Genomic DNA, 25,941 nt, shown 5'->3' on the forward strand with positions numbered 1-25,941 from the left:
GGTGAACCCAACAAGCAGCTCCAGCTGGCAAAATGTTGAGTTATTCCATAAATAAGTGGAGGTTCTTTGAGTTGCTAGCATGATGACATGAGTAGGTGGAGGCAGATGCATGCTTCGCATATTATTTACATGGGTATCAAGATGTGAAAGGTTTTAGAGCACTTATTTAATATAGTGTGCTTGAAAAAACCCACCAATATATTGTTTAGCTGTCAGATGCAAAATGTAGTGGGGCTTTCAGTAGTAGGCAGATCTGAAGGCTCCAGTTGATCACTGTAGTTAACAGGTAGAAACCAGAAGACCTAAACAGGGAATCTGTGTCTGTTTCCCTCTCTTGCCTTCTTGGAAAGTTTATTTGGTTCTCAGGTGAAATACTTTAGGAGAGACTTTAATTAGAGAAAACGGAACTAGAACATTCTTCAAACCTTAAAAATAGTTAAGGCAAACTTTTGTTTTCGTCACAGCCAGGACCAAAGAAAGGATTTGGGAGATTATGTAGGAACCATTGTAAGATTCCATAAATTCCTCTAAAATAAAGAGTTTTCATAGGTTTACACAACTAAATCTTAAGCAAGGGCTGACAGCCCTAAGATCTCTAAAGGCTTGACTACAATACAGGCTTAATATACTTTAAATACCCCAACATTTTGTCATCCACGTGCCAGAGACCAAGATCTATAGTGCTTGTTTCCATTACCAAAAAAAGTTGTATCAGATATTTCTTTGTTCCTTTTATTTATAATTTACAGAATTAAACACCTGGTCACCTGGTGTTGATTTATACTGATGATTTTTTTTTTTTTTTTTACTTTCAGAGAAAGAATTTGACCCTCTTCTTCAGCATTGGTTTATTGACCTCCTGGGGGACTGCACTGCTGGGTGTTCGCTTATACTGGATGGGCAACAAGCCCCCAAGTTTTTCCAATTCTGACAATCCAGCAGCTGACTCAGACAGTTTTCTCACACGTACGCTGACCTTCTTTTACCTGCCAACCAAGAACCTCTGGCTGTTGCTGTGCCCAGATACCCTCAGCTTTGACTGGTCTATGGATGCCGTGCCTCTTCTGAAAGCAGTCAGTGACTGGAGGAATCTACACACTGTGGCCTTCTATGCTGGGCTCTTCCTCCTTGCCTACTTTAGTTTGAAGGGCTCCAGCAATGAGAGAGAATGCAATGGGAGAACTGTAATGAACGGCAAGCAGAATGCTAATGGGCATAGCTGCCACTCAGAGATGGAGTACAAGACACTGGAGGTGAAGTCAAGCTTTGCATCAAAAGAAGAGAATGGTATAAAAAGGCATGAAATGCAGAAAGTGCAGCTTCCTTCAACCGAGAACATTGTCATTCTGTCTCTGTCGTTGTTAATAGTGCCCTTTGTTCCTGCCACAAACCTATTTTTCTATGTTGGCTTTGTAATAGCAGAGCGTGTGCTGTATGTTCCTAGTATGGGCTTCTGCCTGCTGGTTACAGTAGGTGTCAGGGCCCTTTATGTCAAAGCCCAAAAGCGCTTTCTGAAGAACTTGGTTTTTTGTTCCACTGCTGCATTAATTGTTTTCTATGGACTCAAGACTGTTGTCAGGAATGGGGACTGGCAGAATGAGGAGATGCTGTATAGGTCAGGGATAAAAGTAAACCCTGCTAAAGGTAATTTTTGCTCTTTATGGTGAATGTTTTATTTATTCCTCTTTGCCTTTGAATTGTCTGATTTTATCAACTATATCTAAAGAGGATACTTCAGGAAATGTCCTTTTAAGTTGCAGTAGTATGTACATTAGTAAAAATGAGGAAAAGCAGGAATGTGTTTTGATTAGGTGTTACAGGTTTGGCATAAATGTGGAGAAAATGAGACCCTAAGGTAAGAAGATACTTTCTTTTTCATTGATCTTAGTTCTGTATTTTGGAATTAAAGATGCATTATTAGAGTTACGGACCCCACCCTGGTAATTTTCCATTTGGAGTCTGGTATCTGTCATGTTAATGAAGGTTTTTCATATGTTCACGGAATGTTCTGTTCTCTGTGAGTTGAAAATATAAGAAATAGTAAAGGACAGATCAGGGAGGTGCTGGTTTTTTATTTCATCTGATGCAAATAACATCAATACTACATAATAAAAATGAGGAAATAAGGTCATATTATTCAGCCTAGGAAATGACTGTAGTTCCTCCTGCATGCAAGTACTGTAAAGAGTTATTGTCAAATACTTATGCCTTCATGTTAATGTATAAATGTCAGCTATTCGTAACATTGCCCAGCTACTTCTCTCAAAGGTTGTATCTACGCCGTAATGAAATGTGACTACAGCTAGTGTAAACACATCCAAACAGGCAGTAAAGCAGCTAGTTTAGGGATCAGTAACAGTGTTTAGCTGTGGCTCTGTGGTTTCAGCATATACGGCAGATCCAGCTGCGATCCTGAACTCCATACTGCCTGGCTGCACTGCTCTTGGCACACAAGCAAGTTTATATGAGAACGGTCAAAATACCACCTGTGAGTGCAGTGTAGGCACTGACTGAGCCTTCGTTATTCACAATTCATCAGAAGTGAGAAGGGATCGCTTGATTGCTTTGCCTTTCTGTGAAAGAAAAATTTGACAGCACTTAAACGTATTGCACTTGAGTTTCCCCAGTTCTCTGCTCAAAAGCCCATTATATGATGCAAAGTCATCTGCTGATGGAAGTGTGCTTCTTGGTTAGACAGTTATCATGCCGTAGTCTAAAAGCTGTGATAGTAAGAGGCAAATGCAGGTGTTACTGTGAGCTGATAGGGAGTGAAAAAGTTGGTTTGGCAGATATGATGCCTTGCAAAGCAGCATTATAGTAGCTTGTCAATCATCTGTCTGACTTTGTAATTCTTCTTCATATGCTTTGTCGCCCCAGGTAAAATTATTAAACTTGTTGCTACAGTAAGTGACTTTTTGTTAACTGTGAATGAGCACATCCCATTTCTTTTACTTTTTTTCAAAACTAGAGCAGGAGGCCAAGAAATGAAGTAACCAAACAGTGAGACAGCGCACCAGAGTGATTATATAATGCTGTGAGACTTACCAGTTTAGTGACGATATAAAGCTTGCATTAAAACGTTGGTATTCCTTGGAAAGAAAAGAGTGTGTGTGCACTTGATTAAATAGTTAATGTATGTTTCATATTTGTCCTTGGTGGAGATCCACAGATATCCTAGACTGTATTAATAATTGTCTGCTTGAGCCAGTGTTTGTGATTTTACAAAAAAAAAATTCTAGTTTTTATTCAATAGTAGGATTGACTGCAGTGTTGTCTGGAAGTTAGACTACTGGGTATTATGCTCCCAGGAGACAAGGCGAGCTATTTCCATCATACACATCTCGGTATGCACAGAGTTATGTATATATGATTGCCTGGTTTCTTGCCATATAAGCTGACATTAAGTTTCTTGTAAGATATGCAAAAGCAAAGACAGCATGTCAGTGTGGTGATATAGACATGACTGAGCTGACTGTAAATCTCCTTAAAATATCCTGTTAAACCTCTGCTGAATATTTACTAGCCCACACACATTGTAACAAGGCTGGGTATCAGAAACTTCCAGCTAAAGCGACCTGTCACCCAACTCTATTCATTATTGTGAATACTTCCTAGATTATCCCTCGCTTTGACTATGCTAATTTTATTTTCTATTTCTCATACAATCAGGCAAGCCTGACTGGACTAGACTGGCTGCCAATCCCGCCAAAGCATTAGGAGATCAACGATTCAAACTACTCTTCAGTAATTAAATGAGGTTGACGTAGGAAAAACAATTTATTTTTGTTTGCCTCTTTTTTTTAGTTTTATGAATGCTACTGATAAATAGGCTATTCAGACAGTGAGACAATGGACTGCTCAGTCAAACGGTAGAGTGGAGAAGTGTTTGCCTTCCTTTTAGGCTGCTAAGAAGTGGCTGCCACTCCTCATTTCTGTTTTCCTCGACTCGCAGCCATTTTTCCTCATGAGTATTTTCTTTCTTCTGATCATTTTTGAGCAGCAGGATCATTTTCCCTGATGGTTATGCTTTTCCTCTCTCCTCCTGCAAAGAGCTTCTGAACAAGAGCTTCTGTCCTAGGCTAAAAAGCAAAAAGGGATCCTTTCAAAAACTCCCCGTGTGGGAACCGATAAAGAAGCAGAAATCCACGAAGACGGCTTTTGCTAAAGGAAGGAGCCGATCTGTTTTGTTCCAGATCCATCTGTATTCTGGCCTAGCAGGATGAAAGCCACTCTGCAGCTGGATGCTGTGTGACAACATTGAGCTGATGTGCTGTACTAATAAGGTCATTTGAGAGGCAAGCTATTAGCACAGGTGCATTTGTGGATTAATGCAGCTCAACTGCTTCAGAAATGGAGTTGTCTCAGATGGTGGTGGTTTATAATCAGGTCCTTGGTGTTGTAGTACGCATAAGAATGTAATGTCCTCTGCTGCTGTGGGACTTGCAGGCAAAGTTGTTCAGCGATTTCTCCATCTTCAATCTTCAGTGAAGAAATGGGCGATCAGCGCCTTGCCAGCACTTTCTTCCGTCACGGGCACCTTGCGGGCAGAGAAATAGCATTCTGCCTCAGGAGGGAAAGCCTCTACCCCCTGCAGCAGCCACAGCCTTTCTGCAATTTACATTTCTCCAAGCTGTTCTTGTCAATCACTGACAATATGGAAAAAATACTCAAGAGCGTGATGCAAGGCTCACCTCTCAAAAAACTCCAAAATTCACCACAGGAGAGTCAAGTGAGTAGGAGATGGCAATGCCACCTCAGAGCCACCATCCACATGCCGGCTTTCCTGGCCGGCTCGCTGTGCAGCAGGCAGCTGCCGGTCTTTGGCTGGTGGAGTCATCATGAGGGCTTGGGATGCCTTAGCTGCGTCTGTTACTGGGCTTGTTCTTCTGCTGTTTTGGTTATGACTAGTATTTCAAATATCTTTAAAGTGATCTGAGGCTTGCCTCACTACGGTTTGTCAGCACTTGAGGGAAAAATAGGCAAGATTGATTAATGTAGTTTATGGATCCTGAAGTGGCTATATACATGTTTTGACGCTATGGAGGGGAAGGTGCAAGTGTTTCTCTGTGCTGCTTTCAACTTAATGAGCAGCCCAACTGATATAAACCAGCTCACATTATCTGAGTGCTCTTTTATGGTGAAAGAAGCCTCCCAAAATGTAAAAACAAACAAAAAAGTTAGAAATGGGTGGTAGCTGTCACATCTTTTTCAATTAGACTGAGAGTTATTCTGCGGTGATGATTATCTTGTGTTTAATATAAAATTATAATGACACACAAAATAATGGTTCTCATTATGTCTTTTTATCTCTAGTTTTCTCTGTAGTACCAAAAGTAGGCTTCAAAAAGCATAGTCTTTTTCCTCCAGGCCATTTTGTACCTTGCAGTCCACATCACAATGATCTTTGATGTTCAGATATATTTGCCGTACTGTTATAGACACTGATTAAAGAGGTAGAAAATAACAGAGGCTTAGACTGTTAGACTGCTGCAGAGGTATTAGTTGTTTGGTCATATTTACTGATGAAATTTTAGTCTCCTGGTGTGTGCTTTGACATTTCTAAGTAAGCTTTGAAGATCCTTCATGGAACTAGTTTACCTGCTAGACCAAGTGGATGCTTAACTTTAACCATGCATTCAAGTCTTGCTGAATTCATATATTTGACTACTCTTTTTGCAGTGGAACATATAGTAAGAAACAGATACTAGGCTGCTTCCGAAAGCGGTATTACAACATTATTTTGGTGCTATACCTGGTTTGATAAGCCCTGTCTCACATGTGGCACTGATTTAAATTGGCATTACAGTTTTCAGCTTCAGAACCAGTTTTGCATGTTGCTCAGATGATTGTCCTTGTTCCATCATGTATTAGTGTTAATGAAATGTCATACGTTCACATCTTGGGCGGGTCAGTGGCACTTGAATATATGCTTCAGTCCTTTCCTGAATCAGTTCTGCAAGGAAAAAAAAAATAAAAAGAAAAATTCCTTAATATCTGTTACATGAAGACAAAATTGGGGTGAGAGCATTGAGTTTCTTGATTGAACTCTACTGTTGGAGTCAGGTGGCTTAGATGTTCCTGATAGGTGATTGACATGAAAACTTAAAAAAAAAATAGTAATTATTTCTGGCAAATCATTCAGATCATCTGTGGTTTAAAATTAATATTACCTCTTATAGTCCTACCTCAAGTTTAAAATCCCATTCTTTGCATCTTGCTTCTTACATTGATTACCCTGTTGTTCTCCGTGGTCAGCAATAAGACCAAGACATAGTGTTGACGAGAAGAATATAGAAGTTGTTCCATATGAATACAGAGAGCCACTTTCTTTCTATCTCTCCAGTCTTCCTCCTACTCACAGTTCTTATGAGAGTGAATCATTCAATTTTGCTTAATGTTTTCAGAAGATATTCTAATACTGAAAAACTCTTCTAGACCACAATGTTCCTTTTCCCTGTCCTACTTTTCTCTTCTTTTTTTTTCCTTTGCAACAAGGTTGTGAGATCTTCCTGCGTCGTTCTGCTATATTTGTGCCTCCAGAAGATTTAAAGAACTTCCTTTGCTTTTTTGGCATCTTTGGCATTGCATTCAGCCTTGATCAGTTTTATGTCTTGGAACTTCATGGATGTTCGCCTTTTTTCTCCCCCCCCCCCTTCTTTTTTTTTTTCTTTCCCTCTCCCTTACGATCAGTTTAGCATAGGATTGGTAAGGACTGCTTCTATATGCGTATGTGAACGACAAGCTACAAATACAAAGTTCAGATTGTGAAGCATCTTAATTGAACAACAATGTATGGAGTAGCTGTATGCTCATCTGAGCAGTCATAAAAAAGTAGCAATTGCATTTTTGTTTCATTTATCATTTTAATGTCATTTTATGTAGTTAGTTTACTATTTATTTTGCTAATACTATCTGCTAAATATAATTGAAGGAATTCTTAAAGCTGAAATAAGAATTTAGCTTCTTTAATCTCATCTATGTAGCATAATACTTGCCTTGTTATCTAAACAGCAAAAAAATATAATCTGTGTTTTTAGTATTTTTTAAAACACCAAATTTAATTTTGTTATCCATGTTGAATGGTTTGAAGTATTAACTTCCTCTTTAATTTACCATTACTAGTGCAGCAAGCAAATGTATTTGCTATACAAACTGTTTTAAGTGTTAATGTAGAGGGGGAAAAAAATAACGTGAGTTAGTTTTGTTCCATTTACATAAATTTGTTATTGTTAAAAAAGCACCCAAATTTGTTCTCACCCAAAACTTGCTCCTCTGATTTAAAAAAAAAATAAAAAAAAATCCATGCTTGTCATTGTAGATATTGTTTGCTCTAGTTCTCTGCACTTGGGTACAAGTAAATACTAGAAGCTGTTTCCATCTGATTTGACGGCTTGCTGCTGTTATCCTTATCTACTCTTAGAAAATGATTTCTTGCTAACAGTAGCTGTCAGTAAAAAGTCCCTTCTTCAGCAGACAATGAAAATATCAATGAATAGTGCAGCGAGGAGAAGTAGTTATAATACCTTGTACTAAACTAGGTAAAGAAGCCGTATTTCCCTCAAACAAAAAGGATGCAATAAACCAGTATTTTCCATGATTATTAGTATTTTTGTATCACTAGTGATGACTGGAGACAAAAGGAAAATAAATATTTTAAGATATGGCATTCTTTGAATATGCTTATTTTTAAAAGCTTACATTTTACTGACAAGAAGCTGGGTTCTCAGGTAGTACCTTTAGAGTTTTATTTTCAATAGCTATTGCTCTGGCGCACAGCTAGTTCACCACACTTTTTTTTATGCCTCCAAAACAAAGTGATGTGTTTTTTAACGAACACCACAATGGGCATTGAAAAATACTTCAAGCATTTGGGATTGCATTCAATGTTTTGGTGCATATATTCTTTTTTTGTACCCAGCTTGGCAGTAAAACTCCAGCTCATCTTTGGGCCAATAGCCCAAAATACCACCCCGCACAGTAATTATTTCTTGCTCCTTTGTATTGTTTCTATAATAATAAAATCACTGTAAAAGTAGTAAAGGTCTTACTCAAATAATATTGCAGTGAATGGAAAATGCTGGTTTTGAAAAACAAGGCTTAAGAGAGAAAGTAATTTCAGTGCACAGATTGCCATAAACCAACAGACTGTAAAAATATAAAACCTGTTGATAATTACACATACAAATTTTGCGTATTATCACTGTTAAGAAATATCAGTGATATGTGCATAGAATCTGGAATTAGGTATTCACAAGTTTGTTTTAGGTTTGCTAATGAGCTCTTCTTTAGCCTTTGAACAAGCCACTTTAATCTCAATTTTTCCCTCTGGAATGGAACTCGTACTACCTATTGCCATTAGACATTGGGTTTTTTGTTTTTTTTTTTTAGTTTTGGTAACTTATTTTGTTACAGAACCACAGAATCACAGAACGGCAGGGGTTGGAAGGCACCCCTGGAGGTCATCTAGTCCAACACCCCTGCTAAAGCCGGATCACCTAGAGCAGGTCACACAGGATCGCGTCCAGGTGGTTTTGAATATCTCCAGAGAAGGAGACTCCCCAGCCTCTCTGGGCAGCCTGTTCCTGTGCTCGGTCACCCTCAGAGTAAAGAAGTTTTTCCTCATATGCAGATGGAACTTCCTGTGTTCCAGTTTGTGCCCGTTGCCACTTGTCCTGTCGCTGGGCAAAACTGAAAAGAGTCTGGCCCCATCCTCTTGACACTCACCCTTTAGGTATTTATATATTATATTTATATTGTATATTTTATATTTAAATATATTTTTATGTATGACAGTACAGTACTCCTACTAAGCTAGTTGCTAAATAAATATCAGGATACATAGTCATTTCAGTGATTCTTGGCATACTTTTTAGTCAACTTCTTTAGAAGTAATTTTTAGAGAAACATAGCACCAGCTAATTGTCAATCTTCCCAACAGCTTCACCAAAACTTTCTGGTACTTAATCTTTTGATGCATGGATTTTTTTTAAGAAGAAATTACTGTAAAAGTAGAATACCTTCTGTCCCTGTTGTAAAATGTTTCCAGCCATCAGAAATAACCCTTATAGCAGCTATTGTATGGGGAAATGCACCCAATAATGAAATCATTTTAGATACATAAAAAATTAAAAGGTTATAATTATATATTACAAATATAATTAGTAATACATAAAATTATATGGCTGTATAAGTCTGTTATTGCCATATATAAATTATGTAGGATATAGCATGGTAAATTTGGTGTCTTTGTTCATAACAAAAATGGCAGAATTTGAAGGATAAATGCTGTACAAGATGCTTCAGAGTTCTTGAAATAAATAGGCAATACTTCTTCTAACTGCCACTCATAACAGCTTTAAAACAGAAGGCTCAACTAGTAAGTGAACCGCTTAGAATTGTTTGAAAGTTAAGTGAAAAGACTACTGTCTGAAAACAGCGTAGGGCTCTGTAAATGGGTGGTACTGCTGCCCAGGATCATTAGTAAGTGTAGAAGGACTGCCCGTTAGTAAGTTGTTGGGAACCAGCCATAGTTATCTAGAGCATTTGAGCATCCCACAGGCATCCCGGCCTCAGCAAAATAGTCTGGTTATGCTAAGTATGTTGGAGAGCTGAAAGAAGGTGGTTTACACTTCAGTTCAAAGTCTGAATTTATTCTCCAGTGACAGTGTTCTCTCTTTCAGTTCTTCAGTAGTGCTGTAATTTCCTCTGAAACCCAAGTCACTGTGGGATAGATATCTGCTTCTTCTTCAGCAGGATACCAGAAAGCTCAATATTCTTCCTTTATATACATATAGAGAGGACGAGAAACAAGGACACTCTTTTTTTTTTCCTTGAGTGTAGTCCAAGAGCATCTCTAATCTGTGAATCCTAACTAGCAGGGGGATAGGAAGAGAATCTGTTATTAACTACTAGCTAGACCTTTTTTGCCCTTTGCGTATACTAAGAATTTAAAGAAATAAACAATTTCGAGACATGCACTCTGTTACTCTGCTCTGAGACATGGACTCATCAGACTGTTATTTCTTCCCCCGCCTTCCCTGGGGTGCTCTGCAAAATCATTCAACAAACTCGTCTGTGCTAAAAACTACAGTGCAAAAAACCCCCACCCCAGTCAAGGAGGGATTAGCTTTGGCAAGATGGGGTTTTTTCGTAGCATATCAAGTGAAATGGATTAAGTTCGGTGTTTTCTTTGCCGTAAAATGATAGATTTTATTTTCCATTTTGATTAACAGTCAGGCCCTCTGTCCATATTTGTGTTTCTATGGAACTAGCCTGTTTGGGGTTTTTTTCGGAGGGAGTTACTATTAATTAGAGGAAAATAAGATTATCGGGGTTCATTCTCAAGCTGAGCATGTTCGTTTAAATGCATTTAGATAGTCATCCGATTGTTTCATTATTATACCTTTCCTTCAACATATGTCAACTGTGAACATTTTTTCTGTACATAATGATTTTCACTATGGGTTACATGTCTTCATTTTTGTATCTGTAATGATTTCATACCAATACACACTGAGATCCCATTACATAAATCTGGTAGAAAAACTAACCTTTAATGTGAACAGGACAGTAGTTTACACACATGCCTCTATACCTCTTCTGGCAATGTAAAATCCCAGGGTAGATAGATAGATGCAAGTATTTTAGTAAGATTTCCAATACCCTTCATTTGTTATAGGGAGTTTTATTAACACTTCAACTTGGTCTGTCATCATTGCCAGCCCTCATGCATGCAAAAATTAAATGATGGCTGATGCAATTATAGTATGCACAAAACGCTTGCATATAGCTTTGTTTTAAATTACCGAAAAGATCAGAAAATAGAGGGACTTGAGGACTCAATGTAATTTCCTTCTCTCTGCTTGGATGCTCTAGCACACTGAACTTTTCTTTCAGTTCTTAAAAAACGGAAGATATTTGGAACATGGACTATTGAAGATGCTAGGTAATAATTACAGTATCTTTAATTAGTTTCACTACTGGCAAAAAAATGAAGGAGGTCATTTTATGACCCCCCTTCCTCCCTGTCACCTGTATTTCCATACCACTGTGGATACGTATTGGCTGGCAAAGCTTCACAGGCTCTGTCCTGCCTTAAGTGATTTAACGTAAAACAAACAAAACCATACAACTTGAAGTGCCATGAAAAGTCTGCTTCCTGGATATGCACTAATTTTGCATTTTCCAAGTCTGACCTATGTTGCTTGAGCACTCTGACAATTCTCTGGCTTTGACAAACCCTAACGCTGATTTCCACCCCACTGCATCCCACCCGCCGTGAGGAGCCACGTTTCTAGGACACTGTCCTCTCTGTTACCCTTTTCTGGAAAGGAACCAACATGATCCGTTTACTTTTAGCTTTGGGGACCAGGGTTGTCATTTCAGTCGGTTAAGTGCACCCGTCCATTTCTGCAGGAGGCTGGCTTACAGTTCACCACTTGGGATATAAGTGATGATTTTGAAATATATCATAGATAATTTTTTTAGAACCATGCCGGCTGTTTTAAAGTTATGTAATTTGATAGATTTAGTACATGGTCACCTCCTTGCCTGAGTCAGTTCGGTGCTCTGAAGAGTTCCTCAGGGTTAATCCTGAGGTGTCTGAGGTGCCCAGAGTTCTCTTCCACCTGTATTTTTCTGCTGCTCTGACCTCCTCTCACTTTCTTGAGTGATTGGAGTACATCACCTCTACAAAATACAATTCCTTATGAGAGTTTTGGGTCAGCGCTGGTTCACTGCTTGGATCCTGACCCTTGTGAAGTTTCACGATATGGCATAATGGCTTAGAGTGTTCACACACTTGTAGTGCATGTACAGCTGCTGCTGAAGCTGTGCAAACAAAGGTGTGATGGGCCTCTGCTGTGAATCAGAGCAATGACTAGATTAGATGATAAAGGTGCTATGATCTGCCTTTTCTTTTTTTTTTTTTTCTAAGCTGGGTCAGTTTATTAGTGTGATTCATACCATAGCCTTCCCAAAAATCATTTTAGCATGAGGGACGGGGTGGCAGAACTGAATGGCCATGGGTGGTAGGTGCAAGAATTCCCTCAAATGGTAGCTCCACCAGAGCTGCTGTGTCGTGAAACACTGCCCTGAAGTAACCTCCAGCAGTTACCTCCTTTGACAGCAGAATTTCTGTTGAAATAAAATGTAATCTATCAGTTTTCCGTTACTACCTTTCTGTCAGATGAAAAGCTATTTCCTGATGCATTTGGGGGTGCCAGCACAGCTTGGAAGGTAGAAAACTGTTGCATTGTCAACAAGTCCATGGTCTTGCAGTAGTTTTAGCTTAATCAGAATATCTTTGTCAGACTTGCAATATTAAAGAAAACTGAATTGTACAAAGATTGGGAAATGGGAAGACATATCCAGAACAATGTTGGTGTTGTGTTTATTTGTTTATTTTTAAGGAATACCTACAAATTTGCAGTGAGGTGGTGATTTCTGGTTTGAATCTTTTTAGAGGTTCTTCAGTATGAGCAGTGGCTTTATGGGCTAAATCTGGTTTACAGGACAGCTTTGTCTAGGCTATTATCTGTCTTTTGTGGGAGAAGTGGAAAGACTGTCCACGTAGGATGTTGGCTGCACTGAGGCAGCTCCTGGGAGATGTGAGATGGTACCTCCGAGAGATGAGTGGTTAGGAAGCATGTTTCTTCCTGAACTTGTCTGTTGACTGAGTGAGGGCTATGCTGTTAAGAGTTTGTATGGTGTTATCCTGAAAATATTTTACATTGTTGATACCTATCTAAAACCAATAAGGAAGTGTTATTTGGTCCTGTGGCACCTCAGATGAAGGTATTGATGAGAATTTCTTCATACAGTATTCTGTCACATGTAGTCAATCAGGGTGTGTAGCAGAAGTGTGAGTGTATGAGTATACCTATCATTGTTCTTTGATGGCTTGCTTGATTCTGGGTGCTCGCTAAAGACTCTGTTAATGAGATACTTAATATTCAGCCAGATTGTGGAGCCCTCACATGCTTGAGCTTAGATTCATTAAAGCTAATGCGATTACCAAAATCTGCAAGTATGGCCTAGGCCAAATGAGGAGTCCATACTCTAGACTAAACAGAGCAAATTGTGAAGCCTAAGAACACTTTACCAGCTGCTCGGCCTCATCTCTCAGCTTCATTGCGCTGACATAGCCACTGTGCTATCCTTTGAGGAGGAGAAGTTAATTTTCTGTAACACAGCAAGCGGAGCAGGTGTATCAGGCAGTGATGCTGAGCGTAGCAGAGACTGTCATGCATTCATGCCCCATTTGCATCGGGTACTTCAAAACTAAGAAACAAAACTGAAGCACTGCCTGCCAAAAGTCAGTTGATTCAGTACCCATGTTGACGTGGTGTTGGATAGCTTTCAGACCTCTGCATAGTTTTCAATTATGTTTTTCTTTCACCTGCTGTCATTCCAAAAGCCCTGGAATTGATCAACAAATGAAGTGTTGAACAAACGGTATAAATACCACTCTTAATAAAAAGAAGAAGAATATATAAAAGTTAGGAGGTGGTAAATCTCAAATATAGTCTGTCTCAACATTACCACATACCCACTGATATATATATATATATATATATATATATAAAAAAAATCAATGTATAAAGTAGATTAAACTCATAAATTATGGATATATAGAAACCATTTATCCCTTTAGGAAACAAGAAACAGGGCACTTTTGCTGTTGAGTGAGCAAAATGAGGTAACTTGATAAAAATGTGTCTAGTAAGTGAAGTTTTTATAGGAAAATTGTTGCAAATTATATGAATGAATTTATGACGTATTTTGGAAAAAATCATTATTCCTTTGGAATAATAGGAAAAATAGAAATATCTTGTACAAGTGATAATGCAGAACTTATGCAAAACCTGTTCCACTTTCAAAGTAGTATCCTTTAGCATTTACATGAACATTTCTGTTCTCAAACCACTTAACAAACATTATCTAATTGATCTTCTGAATATCTTTGTGAGAGATAGTGGGTGTGTATTATAGAAAAACTACTTAAAATGTTGAGCTCTCTTCACTGTCTTTTTTGGATTGTGCAACTGAGCTTTCAGAATTTTTATTGGGGAAACCTATCTGGCCTCCTTTTGTGAAACTCTTTCCCCCTCTAGAACAAAGTGATTGCCTGATGCAATGTGAATGCTAAAGACTGGAGCACCACTCTGCTTCATCAAGTAGTACCCTTGAAAGGAAAAAGCCATAAGCCGCTGATGAATCTAACCTTTCGACAAGGAGGAGAAGGTGTTATTCTTTATAACTATGGTTATAACCTTTCACATGTGAATGGTATAACTAGTGCTGTGCTCTTTCTTCATGCTTTACCCAACAAAAGTAATTTGGAATATTTTGATATTGGAAACTTGTTGACCTGTGTTGAAAATCTCATGCCTTTTTTTTTTTCTCCCTAGTAGGATGAATTTTCCATTTATAAACATTGGTCTTAATGTTTCAACTTATTTCTCATGAAGCAGATCATGCTCAGAAGTCTTCAAAAGACTCAAAAGAATGTCAGGTTTTATAGCTTGTTTTATTATTTTTTTATTTTTTTAACCAAACACAAGCTTTGTCTGCTCCCAAATGTGTTTTAGAAAAGATGACCCTTTAACAGAAATTAGGAACATAGATCAAAATATAAAATGCATTCACAAATGTCAATGTTCCTGCATTGTTTAAACTGTAACTTCGTTTTCTTGGCCCTCATGTTGTGAGAATACTAATATGGGGAAGTGTTTGTTACATCTCTCTTCTGTATTGCAAGAACACTTCCTCTTCTTCCTTTACCTCGTTCTTCCAGAGGTTGTTGTGCATTTATGTTCCATTAGTGTCTAGCTGCCTTGTTATAGTAGGCACTGTGCAAACCCGTAGTGAAATAGAATCCTTGGCAGAAAAAGCTTGCCTACTAATGGATGAGTAACAAATGTCAAGAATACAAATAGAAAGGCATCAGGAGGTGAAGCTTTGTGAACAACAGACCAGTGACAGAACTGGGAACAAAATATACCTCTTTTAATTCCCGGTTTAGCACCTGTAATTTCAGCAGGAGGGAGCTGAATCTAATGACAGGAACGTATCTTTTTTAAAGGTATAAACTTGAAGAAGGTAAGACTTTTTTTTTTTTTTCTATGCAAGCCACATACTACCTTAAGTGTATTTTTACTGAGACATCCTCTACTGTCAGCATTGTTTCACAAAATTCTCTAATTTTTGAATAGTCTCCAACCTTAGCAGAGGTCCAGTGCTCTATGTAGGGCAATATGTGGCTTTCAGCTGTTAATATGGAGATTCAGATAGGTGGTAAAACGAACAATTTGATTCATAAAATATCTGATCTAGAAATATTCATTATAGGTGCTAAGAATGAATAGAAAAACACACTTAGTGAAAGTTCCAAGAATATTCAATATTCTGTTTGCTCCCCTTTACCACAGAGCTGAGAGATTCACAACATGCTGCTGCACTGGACTCTGCCTACATTGTGTGATATTGCCACAGGGTAAGGTGGCAATGTGAATGCTTGTAATTCATGACTTTCATACTGATAGCTGTAAAGTAGTAATTTATAGTGCAAAATGAAAAAGTGTTAAGAACAGATGGTAAAAATAAAATAAAAAAAAGTGTCCTAAACTGGAAACCTGGATTTTCATGCTCCAGGAATTAAGTCCACATAAAAGTTAATAGCAAAAAAGAAGAGGTTTTTTATTTTTGGTTTTGGTTTTATTTTATGCTCCAAACTTTATAAGTTAATTTAGTGTTCATCAAACCTTTTATGGTGACAGCCTTGTATAAACTGATACCCTTTAATACATGCAGTGTGGTCAAGGCCAAAGGCATCTTCCTCATGCTATTTTTGTCACTTGATCAGAAACATCACCTGGAAAGTAGTAAAAACTCCTAGGTTTCCATAAAGTTATTTTAGTTCTTTCCGATTTGATTCCACTACACTGATAACTACTTAAAGTAACTGATTTCAGGAAAACAACAACACTGAAAATAAGTCTTACTGTGATGTAAATTCTTGGAAGACTTCACAGCATTTCAAACTGGGAAGCGTAATTAGTACCATTTCCTCCTTGTAAGGTTTTAAATTTCGTCATACTGTTCTAACCTGTTTCCCTCTGATTTTCTTACTCAACAAGTTTGTAACGAAAGAAAACGTATACCTTTGCACTAACTGTAATGCAAATTTCAGATATTGATGCTGTGACCAAGAGGAGATTATTAGTGTGCCGTACTGAGAATTGATTCATATGAAATGTGCATATCTTACTTTTAATTGACTTGTAAGACTTGGAAGGAAAGAGAAACAAATGGAAAATCATAGAATCATTGAGGTTGGAAAAGACCTGTAAGATTGTCAAGTCCAACCAAGATCATCAAGTCCAACCAGGATCAATCCTTCTGGACAGTATTGGAAACAGAAGAATGTGTTTAAGAAAAGCAGATCTTACCCCTCATTTATCATCCAAATAAATGTCTTACCAATGATAAAAGCTAGGAATTTCAACAGGTTTTGAGAAGGATGCTGCTTCAGAACTTTACAGCATTTGTTCAGCCTAAATGCTTAATCATCCTTGATGAGTCTTGAAATCTAATGTCTGCAAAGTAAACAAGGGAGCAGAAATAACTTTTTCATGAAGTTTAGAGTACTGATGGTTTAGGTGTAAAATAGTAGGGGAAAATGGAGGACTGCACTGTTTATCAACCTGATGAGAGTTTTGATGCCAATCACCATTACTTTCACAAAGTAAAAATGCCTCTAAAGTGTTGATAACTGTTGATAATCACTGTAGTTCTCTTTCCACTCCGTTTCTGGCAAGGGTAAAATGATATCTCCCTCCTCCCATTCTTTTAAAAATATTTTTTAAAATACTCTTCAAAAGCCTGTCAGATAAAAGCCTATTGTATTCAACAAACAAAATGACCTTTAGGAGTTAGAGTCAAAAATACTTTCTCTTATCATGTTTTCTTGTAGTAGTGGCAGGTAGGATTTCTTTCCAAAAGGGAAGGCAGAGATCAGTGCTACTCAGAATTAACAAAAAAAGCCAAATGCTGTTTCTCTACTGAAGTTGAACATTAAAGGAATTTATAAACTTTTTTTTTACTTTGAAGTAGAACATATTATTGTTTGTTTGTTTGTTTGTTTAAATTACTTATCCTGTCCCCCTCTGTAATGAGATTACACAAATATTTACATTGCTAAAGAAATTGTTACAGCTCTGAAATGGGTTATTTGTTCAAATATCAGATTTGGATTTTCTGCTGTGCTAATGTTTTTTTACAATCAAGGATTCAGTTTCTGAACTCCCACTGTATCGAGTTTCTTGTGTTAGTGACCCTTATCATAAATGTTGCCCAGGAGCCTCTTTTTCATGACTGTTACATGGGAGCATAAATGCAAATTATGATAATAGTGAGCAACGGATCTCTTGCAGAACTTGCAAAAAACAGATGCCATTGCAATAAAAAAAAGCCTTTTTTTTCTGGACCAGGATCTCTTCATCCTAAACTCTGTTTATGAAAAAATAGAGATGATAATTGTTACACATTCACTTCTTTTTCATAGATGAGTCAGGAGAAATGCAGAAGGAGTGTAAACAGAGGGAATGCAACCTGGAACTGCCATTACTAATTTCAGTAAATAGTAGTAAATAATGGACAGATATTTGTAAAGCTCCATAGAAGTTTTCTTTACTTGATGTGCATTTTTCTGTGAGCTAAAGGTGCTAGTTTGGAACTGCTGACAAGTTGATTATGGATGACTTGGATGACTTCAGTCTTTGTTCAAGTAGTTTGTTTCACTGAAGTAATAATCTAGATCAGATTTTTTGATGCATTCATCAATTTGTGTTTTACACAAATTCACAAAATAAATTCACAATTTATTTTGTGAATAAGTCTGATAGTTTAAGGTGAGAAGAGTATTATATGAATGCCATATATCTATTTTTTAACTTTGAATCCTATTTATTTCATCAGTTTTCAAGTATGTTTGCTCCTAGTAAGGTTACAAAAGGCTGTGTTTGCCTACTGGCATAACACACTGGGAAAAACAGCATTTTCCTTTTCTATATTATTTTTAAAAGTTTACAAGGTTGTATTTCAGTGGTTTAATAGGGGATTTGGGTTGGATTTGCTTTTCCTCCTTATGTCAGCAGAGGTGTTTGGGCAACAGATATGTGAATAGATTGTGAGTTTCCAAATAGATTTTATTATTAGTTTTGCATGGGTGATGTAGGGGTGATACGTAGGAAGGAGAATCCTGCTTTAATACTTTGGGTTATATTTGTTAATGATTTATGATTTTTTTTTTTTAAAGCCAACTATTAGATCCAGTAATCAACATACATGCTTTTACACCACCTGAGTACTTTTCTCTGAAACTTTATTTTGTTGCTTTGTTATTTCCATTTCACTGAACAGCATAGCATAATCCTTGATTCAGTAGAAAGCAAAAGATTTATTTAAATGAAGACATTTGCACACTTTCATTTCCATTTCTCATTTGTTTTCGTAATTCAATTGCAAGCTGAAAGTTCAACTGTTCTCTTCAGTAAGATCTGCTTCTTAAATCCAGGCAGATTAGATTGGACAACGTTGTTCTTGCTTCACTGTTGTTTGTCTTGTTCTCTTCCAGAGTGAAGGTGCTTAGAGAAGATGTAATATGCCAACCTGATATTTTTCAGGCTTGTTAAATCTTAATCCTCAGTTTCAATGAGATAGTTGAGACATTTATAGTGTTAAATTTGAAGCTGAAATTTGTCATATTCATTTTCATTTTGAAAGCAATTAAATGCCTGAGAACTTGACCTACTCTCACTGCAAGGTGGCATAAATGTAATCTTTAAAGTTTAATAAAAATCTAGTTTGATATGGCCAAAATGATAACACTTAAACTATTGCTTATTTTCCTACTTAGTGCTACGTAATTTTTCCTGCTATTTATTTAAAAACAACAGCAACAAAACCCCTTTAAAATGTTCCATTTTCCTGCAAAGAAATGTAACTAGCATAGGAATTCTCAAACATTAGGAGATTTTTCATTTTATAATTGGCTTAGGATACAAGATGATGAAATGGATTTCATTTTTAATATGCCCATTTATATTGAGTGTGACCTATGGAAAAGTAGGCAATGAAGTAAAGTTTGAATGGATGGACTGTTTTGTAGGTGTGCAAGATATATATGAATGTTACCTTTGTTCCTGTGCTGTGATGGAGTATTATTTCTAAAAGACCTGGGACTATTTTAGTCTCGTTGTTGGTGCACAGGGAGTTAAGCAGCAGGCAAAAAATAAATATTACAAAGCTGTTTCATTCACAGCTTGCGTTTTCTCATGTGCTGAATAGGGTTTCCAATAGGAGAAAAATTGAATTTGTAATTAAAGATTAAATTGTGCTATATATATACTTTTAGCATCTTCTGAACATTAAATGTTCCCTTTTGCAATTTCAGGTATTAGAGATTTTATATGAAAAAAAAATAAGTGGAATAAAAATCTATTTTAAATTCCAGAATTACTGACCTAGTTTCTTTTTCTTTTGAGAATATTCATTTTTAATTTCTCACCATGTAGAGATGGAAAATAGTTCAGTGCTGAAATTTAGTTGGAGTCATAGCGTATGTTTTTTAGTAGGGATGCGGCTTCATTCAGGGATAATTATGTTTCGATTTCTGAATGCGCACATAGTTGAACCAATGTTGTTACAATTTTGCAGGAGAAATTTGTCTTGAGATATGGATTGAGAAATTGGATGCCAGAGATGTAGTTAATAATTGAAATTCTTCGGTTTTCCTAAGGATAGTTGCACTACTTAAGACAAAAAAGGAGTGAAGTTCCTTGAGTAGCCGACGTAGCCTCTTTTCCACGTAGACCATCCTCTTTCCTGTCCTTCCTATACCAACAACCAAGAGGACTTGGGTGCTGCAGATAATTGCTGTTTGTAACTTCTAGGGCTATGAGCATGATCTCTACCAATAAGCATTTATTCTATAAAATGTTCCATGTAACTTCATCTCCAGACAGAAGTAGGCTGTTCATCTAACTAAGAATGTATTTAAATAGATGTGAGGATTTATACCAAGCTTTTATAGTTTGGGGAAGTAAAAAGACCTTGGTTTTCATGTTTCTTTTAATGATAAATTGCGAGATTATCGTGTTTTATGTTTCCTATTTTCTACTACTATCGCTTCTTCTAGTATATCACATTAAGTTAAATTAATCATTCACAGTTTTACAAGTTTAGACAAAAGTCTAAATGGAACGTGTTTCAAATGAAATAATGCAGATTAAATATTGATTGACACAAATTGTTTGGCAGAATGTAAAATAAAAGTATTGCCTTAAAAATTATATTAATTCAGATAAATAATAGAGCGTATAGCATGAAATGAAGTCTAGAGGAGAAACTATTGCATTTAACAGTGTTAACAGCGTTTTTCCAGTCTAACAGATGAAAAGATGAACCGAATCATTCTTCTGTACATCCTTTCATTTACTGAGCTTCAAAGTGGTTGGGAGCAAGTAACTATATAGCAGGAAATTGTTATCAGTAGTCCAAATGGTCATTTGATGTAATGCTCTGCTATGAAGATCAGAGAGTGAAAACAAAAGTAGCTCGGATTGTATGGAACATACAACCGCACGGAAATTAGATGATCATGTACTGCAGAAGCAACATCAGAGTGTGTTTTCACAAATGAGGTTTAAAAAAAATAATAGGTGTTTTCCTTACAAGTGTTAAAGCTTACAAGCTGGCTAGTCACCTTAATTGCTGCTTCTGAAATGTTTTCTACGTGTTAAAAAGAATATTGACAGTAGTGGGGAAATAAATTCAGAATTCTGTGTATATGACAGCAAAGAGTGTAAAAATTGAGTGAATTTAAGAATATTTTTAGCACCTTTATTTCCTTAAACAAGAGACTGATGGAACATTTTTGTGACTTTTGTCAATTTAGTGATAAATAACTTCTGAATTATTTCTCATCTTATAAAATACTAGGTGAAAATGAAGTGACTCACAGAAGTGATAGCTTCTTTCCTCATGGAAATATTGTATTTTGTTTTTTCTTTGTCTTTACAAAATATGTTGTGCACAGTTGGATGACATCATTATTTTTGTGAATCCTAAAAGGATTCTGTATATTTCTTTTTCCCCAGAAATTATTAGTTTATTCTGCTCAGAGGAAAATGCTGTGTTTGCTGCTGTTTCCACCCATGTGGCAAGATGCTTCTACAGCAAACCACAGCAGTCTGAAAGCAATTCACTTTCTAAGGAAAAAACATGTATCTGAAATAATTGTCAACCTATTCAGTAGTGTTATGTTAAAACTGCATTGAAGGTTTGCATTACTGAGGATTGAAACAAATTCCTGTAAAAAAAGGGCTTGAGTAATTGAAGAAGCAGAGTTTAACTGCTCCTTGAGCTAATGTTTATGGTTAGTACATGTGGAAGGAAGAAAAGTTTGCCATATATTGTGTGGTTGGAAAGGACATGCATCATCTTTCCATTATTCTTGCTCATAAAAAAAAATACTTGTGAAAGTAGGAGTGGTTTATGAAACAACTTTGATGTACTTATAAACATAATATGTTTTTTTCATGTATGCACATAGACTATAATTATAATGCCAGTTAAATTAGCTTCCTAAATTGTGAATAACATGGGCTGTGTTTTCTATAAAATGTTAGTTCCAGTTTCTTTTGTAAGTACAGTTTTTGTGCCACTCAACAAAACTGCAAAGGGAACACATGTGGAGCCTTAAATATTTTTTTACCTCAAATCCTTTATAGATGGGATATAAAAGCACGTTGTATAACATAATAAATTGTATGGAAAGGAACCGCATGTTTTCCGAGTAGAAAAAATGCATTTTAGTGATCTGTGTAGTATGTTTATATCCGTATGGCATACTTTACCTAACCATTCTTTCAATTCCTGCATCATTTGTCAATTTTCATACTTCAGTGAGAGCTGTATCTACTCTGGGAAAATTGCTTGCTGTTTAGGTAGGCTGAAAAAAAAAGCTAAAATTGTGAAGATGCCCCAGTTCCACATTTCACTCTGTGGATTTTTATTTAGAGGTGATATAAAATAAAATGGTACTTTCGCTTTGCTATAGTAGTTTCTGAAGCAGAGAGATACATTTTGCTCTTAAAGATCCTTTTCCCACCCAAAAGCTCTATGTATGCAGAATGTATGCAAATGACCGCTATGAAATGTGAGTCTCTCAGTAAGATGCAGAGATCCAGAGAACTGGGGGAAAGAAACCAACCACCCTCCCCTCCCCTTCCATAAAAATAGTTTCTTTGTGGGGTTTTTCTCCCTGAGGAACTTCCTGATACTCGGATACTCTGTCATGTGTAATTGGATTGTAGCTCTTTCTGAATACTGTTTTCTCCTTTTGACAGCATGGGGTAACCTTGGAAATGTTCTCAAGAGCCAGAGCAAGATTTCTGAAGCTGAAAGCGCCTATAGAAATGCCTTGTACTACCGCAGCAACATGGCTGATATGCTTTATAATTTGTAAGTATGCATGGCTTTCCTGGAGTTGGATCGTCTGTGAACCCTGTTGTGAATGGAGCTATTGATTTACTTGCTGGAAATGGAGATGATGTTAGCTGATGCTTTGTAATAGGGCTTTCATTATTCGTGCTCCTTAAACTATGGGGTGAACAGGACCTTTTCTTGGTCAACATTATCGTATATTCATGTATTGGGTATGGGGAAGGTAAACTTACAAATCTGTTTGCTTTAAAAGAAGCAAAAAAACCTGCACTCTGAACAAAGTACAGATAGATGAGCTGGCAACAGTAGCACTCCATCTGTTTCTGACTCTGCTAAAATATAGAGGTGTTATTTAGGCTTCTTTTTTAAGTCTGAATAACACTTGGTAGGGGGAGTGGGTGTAAGAACTTCCTAGCATAAGCCAATACCCCTCAGTTAGATCCAGAGGTCAAAAACGTTAAAATAGCAAATTGCTTTTCTCCTGTGACTGACTTAAGAGCAGCGTAGGTTCAAGAAAGTTTAATTACTAGAATCCTGTTGTAGGTGGGTAAGAGAATAAATACCATGAGCATCAAAGTAATTATACAGCGGGGAGAAAGATTTCCCAACTCATTAATGTACCAAATTGTGAACACGTAAGCTAGGGTCGTGCTAAGCTTCTCAGCGAGGCGTGATCGTGCCGCGTGCCCTGGCGGGGAGGGGGCACATTCAGCGGGTGTCCCGGCTGGGCATCTCGCCTGCTCCCCGCTCAGCACTTCCCCTCCTGCCATCGCCCGCCCAGCCCCAGCCCCCAGAGCGGGGCTTCGCTGTGAGACGGGCTCATCACCTTCCATAGCCGTACGCTGTTCTTTCATGTGCAGAGAACAAAATCCAGGTGACTGCCTTTCATTAGGTAGGAGTATGAAAAGAATGTCCTGTGTGTGGTAGAAAAGTATGAATGGGAGAGAAACGACGTGTGCAAAAACTAAATGCAAATAGTAAGCCTCTTTAAATACATAAATAAACAAATAATGTTCTCCTAAGTCCAGTTTAAAATGGTCGTTTATAATATCTGAAAATTGAGTTTACCATAATAGATTTTTTCTTCTTTTTTCCTTGTTTAACAAGGAATAAGTTGCCCATTTCATTAATTTGCCTTACAGTTAAAGATACTGGAAAATCAAAGTAATTTAATGATAGAATTTCTGTTTCAAAATCAAATTCATATATCAAAATATGTATATTTTTAATAATCACACAATTACACACATACACATATGTCCATAATTTTTCTGTCTCTGTTAGGCGATGGAGACTGTGAAAAGCATATTTTTGAGAAGAAACTCTTTCTTCTGAAATTTGAAAAATAACTTCTGAACCCAGCAGAAGATTGTAGGAAAAGAAGTGACAAGATTGATACTCCTAAATTTCTCAGACACCATTCATTTGGGGGATGAAAATTATAACTATTAAATTTTTTTTGTATGCCTATATAGTACTTTTTTCTCTTACTCACTGTGTCATAGAGGGAAACTGAAGTTAATACCAGGGTAAGAAGAGGAAAGGGAGTTGGGCGATAAAGACAGGGATATAAAAGAAATCAAATTTCAGTAGTTTTGCTGTTCTCAGAACAAGCTCATAATCTTCCAGCTTTCCACTGATATACAAAATATATGCAAACAAACCTTCATTTCTGTTGAATAGAAATTTTCTTGGAATTCTGCTGAATTTGTGTAAAAGGAATTTAACTGAAATGCTGTTTGGAATATATAGGACATGAAGTTACCTTGCATATACCTGTGAAAGTGAAGTAAATTCAAAGCAAAGTGTTTCCGATGTACTATGTGTATCTATATCCATATGCAAGAAAGTATCTCTAATTCTTAACCTTTTGACTACTATCTTGAATGCAATAATGCCTTTCCTTTTTTTATTTAAGCTTCACAAAACCATTAGTTATTCAATCGAAACTGAAAAATCTTGCATATTTTTTTTGTTTTTTGTAGTTTTTCCCTGTGTTGGATATTTCCATATCCAGCATGAAAACTAGGTACTGAATGGAGTGGGCTTTGATATTACGAGACCACAAATGAATTGATTATTTTAAGCATAAACTCTGAAGAGCTCCCTTGCAAGTTCAGCCCATCCTTGGCACACAGTTCTATGGGAGCCTTTTACAAAAAATACTGTAATGGGAAAATGTGTGTGTGCTTACAAGAGGCCAGTTAGATTTGCTGTTTCTGGTTTTTAGGATGTGCCTTTGAAATGGAAACAGTCATTTGGTAGAACTTAAGAAAAAAAACCACCCTTACAGTCATTTCTAATTAGTGTATTTTGGCCATAATATATCCTACATATATTGTAGTCTCACATGCTCTGTTTTTTCTCTTAGCATTTCTGCCTCAGTATTTGATACAAAATAATTGGCACATACAGCCCAGTGTTCACACACAGCAATAACAAATCAAAGTGCTATCTGATCAAGGAACAAATTGTTAAGGATTAACTCACAATTCTCAATGGGTAACAATCAAAGAGAAAAACTACATAGACAGAAGCATTTGATGATTTCTCTTTCCTTCTTTTTCAAGAAACTAAGATGTGAGGTTGGCTTAGGAGCTGGCTATTAATGCATTAAAATCTAGAGAATTTAACAGATTAGATGAATGGCTGATTTCAGTGGTATATTTTTATTTTCTGACTGTTATACTTTATGGCTCTGAGTAACAGCTGCCTTTGCCATTTAGGACAATTAAACTGTATTAATTTAGATTACATGATTACATAATCTCCATTTGAAGGTTTGTTTGATTCTGAACATGTAATTTCCTATAGTGTTCAAACATGTCAATTCTGTAACCTGAAATAAATTCCTAAACTTTTACAGACCAGCAGAAGAATTTTTATTATTATTTTTATTTATTAAAAAAGAGGGGGAAAAGAAAAAAGAAAAAGCTCTTCCTAACATTAATACTGGGTTGATGGTTCATCCCTACTTTAGCTATGGGTTAAAATGGGTTTGTTCTGTTGATGTTTTCTCAGGTTCAAATAAGTATAAGTGAAACTTATGCATAGCTTATACCTCAGGACAGCTTGTGACCCAGGCTGTCTTGAACATAGGACCTGTGGCCTGGAATTTAGGAAACTTGAGCTCAGGCTAAGGGCTTGAATTCTTGTTTGGAAGCTTGTTTTCTGAAACTCTCATGAAAAATTCAGAGGGTAAATTCCTGGCAACTCTGAAAGCATTTTCCTAGCAGTAACAGTACAGAAAGGATTTCAGTTGTTGTTTTATACTGTAGATGAAGAATGTATTACAATGTGACTTTAATAAGGTAGTTTGTACTTCAAAAATACGTATAAAGTGTCCTCCTATAAATAACTTCTCTGTCGTCTTGAGACTGCACTGCAGGTAATTTTTACAAATAAACCTCAAAGCCAACTTCTCAAAGCTTT

General features: G+C 36.8%; 1 protein-coding gene across 2 annotated transcripts in view; it reads left to right on the forward strand.

Moving 5' to 3' along the window:
* The window catches only part of TMTC2 (transmembrane O-mannosyltransferase targeting cadherins 2), a 262,796-nt gene that overhangs the window by 150,414 nt on the left and 86,441 nt on the right, over positions 1-25,941 (forward strand). Inside the window, exons 3-4 of one of the 2 annotated variants that reach the window (XM_054813137.1) lie at positions 816-1,644; positions 22,413-22,527. In XM_054813137.1, coding sequence (XP_054669112.1) covers positions 816-1,644; positions 22,413-22,527 — 944 coding nt within the window. The remainder of the gene's footprint in view (positions 1-815; positions 1,645-22,412; positions 22,528-25,941) is intronic. The other variant, XM_054813138.1, reaches the window with a different exon arrangement.

The sequence above is a fragment of the Grus americana genome, chromosome 1 (genome assembly GCF_028858705.1).
Source record: "Grus americana isolate bGruAme1 chromosome 1, bGruAme1.mat, whole genome shotgun sequence".
Taxonomy (NCBI): domain Eukaryota; kingdom Metazoa; phylum Chordata; class Aves; order Gruiformes; family Gruidae; genus Grus; species Grus americana.